The sequence below is a fragment of the Acanthisitta chloris genome, unplaced genomic scaffold, assembly GCF_000695815.1.
Source record: "Acanthisitta chloris isolate BGI_N310 unplaced genomic scaffold, ASM69581v1 scaffold35013, whole genome shotgun sequence".
Classification (NCBI taxonomy): domain Eukaryota; kingdom Metazoa; phylum Chordata; class Aves; order Passeriformes; family Acanthisittidae; genus Acanthisitta; species Acanthisitta chloris.
Genome location: NW_008663823.1, coordinates 7,645 through 11,872, shown reverse-complemented (window position 1 = coordinate 11,872; position 4,228 = coordinate 7,645). Strand labels below are relative to the sequence as shown.

The 4,228-nt window shown below is 56.3% G+C and overlaps 1 protein-coding gene across 1 annotated transcript in view; it reads left to right on the top strand.

Moving 5' to 3' along the window:
- The window catches only part of PLEKHA2 (pleckstrin homology domain containing, family A (phosphoinositide binding specific) member 2), an 8,840-nt gene that overhangs the window by 1,273 nt on the left and 3,339 nt on the right, over nt 1-4,228 (top strand). Inside the window, exons 3-5 of the mRNA XM_009071111.1 lie at nt 770-818; nt 948-1,045; nt 3,019-3,165. Of these exons, the coding sequence (XP_009069359.1) occupies nt 770-818; nt 948-1,045; nt 3,019-3,165 (294 nt within the window). The remainder of the gene's footprint in view (nt 1-769; nt 819-947; nt 1,046-3,018; nt 3,166-4,228) is intronic.

Genomic DNA, 4,228 nt, shown 5'->3' with positions numbered 1-4,228 from the left:
CTGAATCATGATTTATAAATTAAGCACAGATGAAGCAATGCCGGGAGGCTGAGCCTTCCCCATTTTGGAGAGAGCCTCACTTACAAATTATATAGGTTTTAGTCTAAATGAAAATTGCTGCAGGACAGCATTTGGTCACAAACTGCAGGGTTACGTTCTGACAGAGGCTGGAACTACCAACAGTAACTATGCCAGAAAAATGGAGGTTTGCTTGAGAAAACATATTTAATGCATTATGGACTGATTCTGAAGGAGGAGGGCTGTCAGAATAAATACCGTGCTTGGAGCCCCAAGGAATATTATTCTTATATAAATGATTCCTACTCTTTAGGGGAAAACCACCACTATTTTCCCTCAATTTTCTTAATTGCTGACAAGAGTGACTGTGTTAGTCCAGAGGAACTCTTGTTTTCAGGGCCTTTGAAAGCTTTCCATTCTCTGCTGCGCAGCGCGGCTGGTGCCGGGAGGGACACGGGGGACGTAAGCCCCAGCTCTGTGCTGACCTTCCCCCGGGACCCTGTGCCCGCCACCGTGCGTGGATGGCGTTACTCTGACACGGGCCAGTCCCCAGCAGCTGGCACAGCTGTGCTGCAGCTCAGGTTGTCCTCGTGGGCATGGGGGGTCCTGCCTGGGGCAGCAGAACCCGGTCTGGGAGCGGTGCCTGGCAGTGGCATGCAGCAAAGTGGGTGGGTGGAAACTTCCAGCTCTCGTGCCCGGTATTAGCATGTACTCTTATCTCTACTTGTTTCCCTGATTTGCTCTGTCACAGGTTAGCATCGCTACCCCAAAGCAGAAGCCGAAAACTCCGTTCTGCTTTGGTGAGTGAGGGGGACCCCTGTGGGCTCCGTGGGGGCACACCCTGCCATGGGAGGCTGCAGTGTGGGCTCACTGCCCTCTGAGTCCTCAGGGCTGCTGCCAGCTCGTCCTTTCCTTTTCTTCTCTGGCAGTTATCAATGCTTTATCCCAGCGCTATTTCTTGCAAGCCAGTGATCAGAAGGATCTGCAGGACTGGGTGGAGGCACTGAACCGGGCCAGTAAGATCACGGTAGGTCGCTTTATGCTCCTCTGTGATGTTCCCTCCACCACCCCCAGGGCTTCCCCTGGTTGGGGTTTACTCATGCGTTTTCCTTTGCCCCAGCCCAGCTGTGGGGGACAGCGGCTGCACCCCAGGGAGGTCCTGTTGGAGCCATCCCCATCCCTGCCTGCTGCAGGGCCCTCTCCCTCCTGTTGCTCCTGCTGGCTGGGATCCTGCCCAGCCAGCTCCTCGCTGTGGCTGTCAAAGGGCATCTTTCTTGTGCTTCAATAACTTATTTACTCAATTTTTATTCTTCCTGGAACGCTGGGTCTTGTGACAAGGCACGGCGAATGCCCTGCACTGTGGGGCATGGCAGAGCAGGCTGTGCCTGCATCCAGAGGGGTTCGTCTGCCATCTCCTCTCATTTACTGCTGTGTTCATAGAGCCGTGAGTTAATGGTCACTGACCCAGTACCTCGCCGAGTCTGTGCTCCGCAGCTGCCCAGAGCTCCCGGCGATGAGGGATGCTGCTGCGCTCCCTCCCCGTGCAGCAGGACTGGGAGCCCTGTCCACGGGCTGGGGGTGATGCTCAGCTGGCAGCATCCACACTGGGGACTCCTGTGCTCCAGGATGGCTTTTCCCTGCACCTGGATGGGGGCTCCCTGTGAAAGGGTTGGGGGCTTCTGCTGAACTGCAGTGAGCAGTGAGGCCAACACTTAACACACGCAATTTTACTAGATTGTGCACTGATGCGTGTTGTTTATGATGTGTAAACCAAACATAAGGAAAAATCACAGTAAAATGTTCAGAACTGGGGCCTATCAAATAAGTTTTTTCTTTAAAATCCCTGGAGTGCTGTGTTGTAACCTCTGTGGGAAAGTCACCTGCAAGACCAGACCTGGCTTGTATTTTCATTTTTTTTGTCTGCAAACACATGAGGTGTGTCAGCCTCTGCACCCACAGCCACCAGACTCTGCAGGGGCTCTGGCTCCTGTCTTTTCTTTCTGGGTTCGGGTGGTGATACTGGCTGCAAGCTCCCCCTCCTGAGCTGGTAAAACTGTAGCCAGAGCCTGCCTGTGCTGTGTGTCTGGGTGCACCATCAGCACAATTTCCTCTGGGGTCACTGCCTCCAGGCAGCTCATGGCAGGGGTCTGCCAGGCTGGCAGAGGTGGGAGCTAGGGTGACAGGAGGATGAGATGCATCTTCTGGTTCTACAAGAAACCGGGTTGGTTTCCCTACCCTGATGTTGGCCAGCCCTTCCTGACTCTGGCTGTGTCCCAGCTGGCCAACCGGCTCATCCAGCCCTGCAGGGAGGAGTTGTCACCGGCTGACTGGGAAACCCAGGGCTACTGTGGGATGTGGGTGACACTGCCACTCTACCCTGCTTTGGGGGGAAGGCAGGAGGGTGGCTTGGAGTGAGGGACCCCATGAATGTCATTTAGGACGTGGAAGTGCAGGCTTGGGAAGGGAAACTTGGAAACTCGCCTTTCTGTCCAGGACCAGGTGCCAGAGGGAAGGGGTGTGAGGGGGAAGGGAAGATGCTTGCAGTGGGAGTCAGGTCCCCACAGCAGAGCCTGTGCCTGGAGGTGTGGGACTGCTTGCAGCAGGGACACAGCTAGGCGTTGGGCTGCACAACAGTGCCTGGCTGTCGGCTGCGGACGTGCAGCTCAGCCTCGTTAGCCAGATCCAGCTCCTCATTAAGCCTGGCTGTAAGTAGAGCGGGGACAATTAAAGGAGTGAGTGTCCCACAAACGCACTGAGCTGCAGAGGCGAATCGCAGGCTCCTGTGAGGTGCTTAATCATTCAGCACCTCTCATCTCCCATCTGGGTGCTTCCTGCAAACTGCCCAGGGGGGCCCACACCCTTTCTAACTGGGATGCTTGTTCAGGTGTTATTTTTTAAAGGGATGTTTTTGCATTAGGCAGAGACAGGGATGCCTGGTGCAAGTATGGGGCTGCCCAGCACAGTCACCCTATATTCCTGATCCCACTCTTTCTCCCTCAGGTGCCAAAGGGCGGCAGTGTCCTGCCAGCCACGGAGATCGCAAAGCCTCCGGTGGTGCCCCAGGCCCAGGACAGGAAGCCCCAGGTGGCCTACAAAACAGAGATCGTTGGAGGGGTGGTGGTCCACACGCCCATTTCCATCAACCAGGTGAGCTGATTTGCACTCTCGTTTCTGGAAACCAGTGTGGTGTCTGCAAACCCTTCCCACCACAGGTATACACAGCTGCTCTGAGCACCCTGTAGCACCTCTGCTTTGTCTTGTTCTGAAGTGTGATGAGATGAGTGAGTGTGAGGAGGAGGCCACAAATCTGCTTGGCTTCCTGACTGTCACCATCCACCTACACGTCCTGGGTCCAAATACTGCCTCGAGTGCCCAGGGCAGAGGAACCCTGTGTCGCAGCCAGAGGGAGTAGCCTGTCCTGGGGACAGTGGCTGGCACCACTTGCCATGGCTCTGCACCCCCTACCCTAGCACGTGGCTGGGTGTGCCTGTGGCTGTCAGCGTCTCCCACCTTTGGGTGCTCGTCCGGCTTTGGGTCTCACTTCAGCTTTTATCAGTGGCAGCCCTAAAAATAGAGTGGAGAATTAGATCATTGCATCGCTTTCTGCTGTCAGTGCTTGTAACACTTCCCTGGCCGCAGGCTTTGGCAGGGTGAGGAGGTGTGTGGATGGGTATGGGATGCAGAGGTGTTTTTTCAAGGTGCTGTATCAGCTGCCAGAATATTTCCATGCTCTTGCTGCTTGCCCCATGTGAAATGGCCATTCCTCCGCTGCAGCTTCCTGGGTGCGTTTGTGGTTTCCTGGCTGTTCCTCGGCTGGCTGGTGCTGCCCTGCTGTGGCTCTGGGACTGCAGCAGGGAGCTCCATGCTCTGACTGCACCCCCAGACCGGCCAGCAGCATCACCACAGCTCCTGGGTGTGATCCTACCTGTTGCAGGAGTGTCCTCACCTCTGGTTTTGGACACCACATCTGTAACACCTGGCAGAGCTGGTGCAGCCCCGTGCCAGGCGCGTGGGTGGTGTGCCCGCTGTGGCCAGGCCGGAGCTCTGCTCTGCTGCTCTCTGGGTGGCAGGTTGGGGCCAGCCAAAAGGCTGTTTGTCTGTCCTGGGGATGCCAAAGCAGCTCTGGAAGGTGCTGGAAGGCGCAGGGTGGGCAGGCTAACCGCACCGGCAGGCACACCGGCGCGGGGCCCTATAAAGCGGGGCGCCGGCA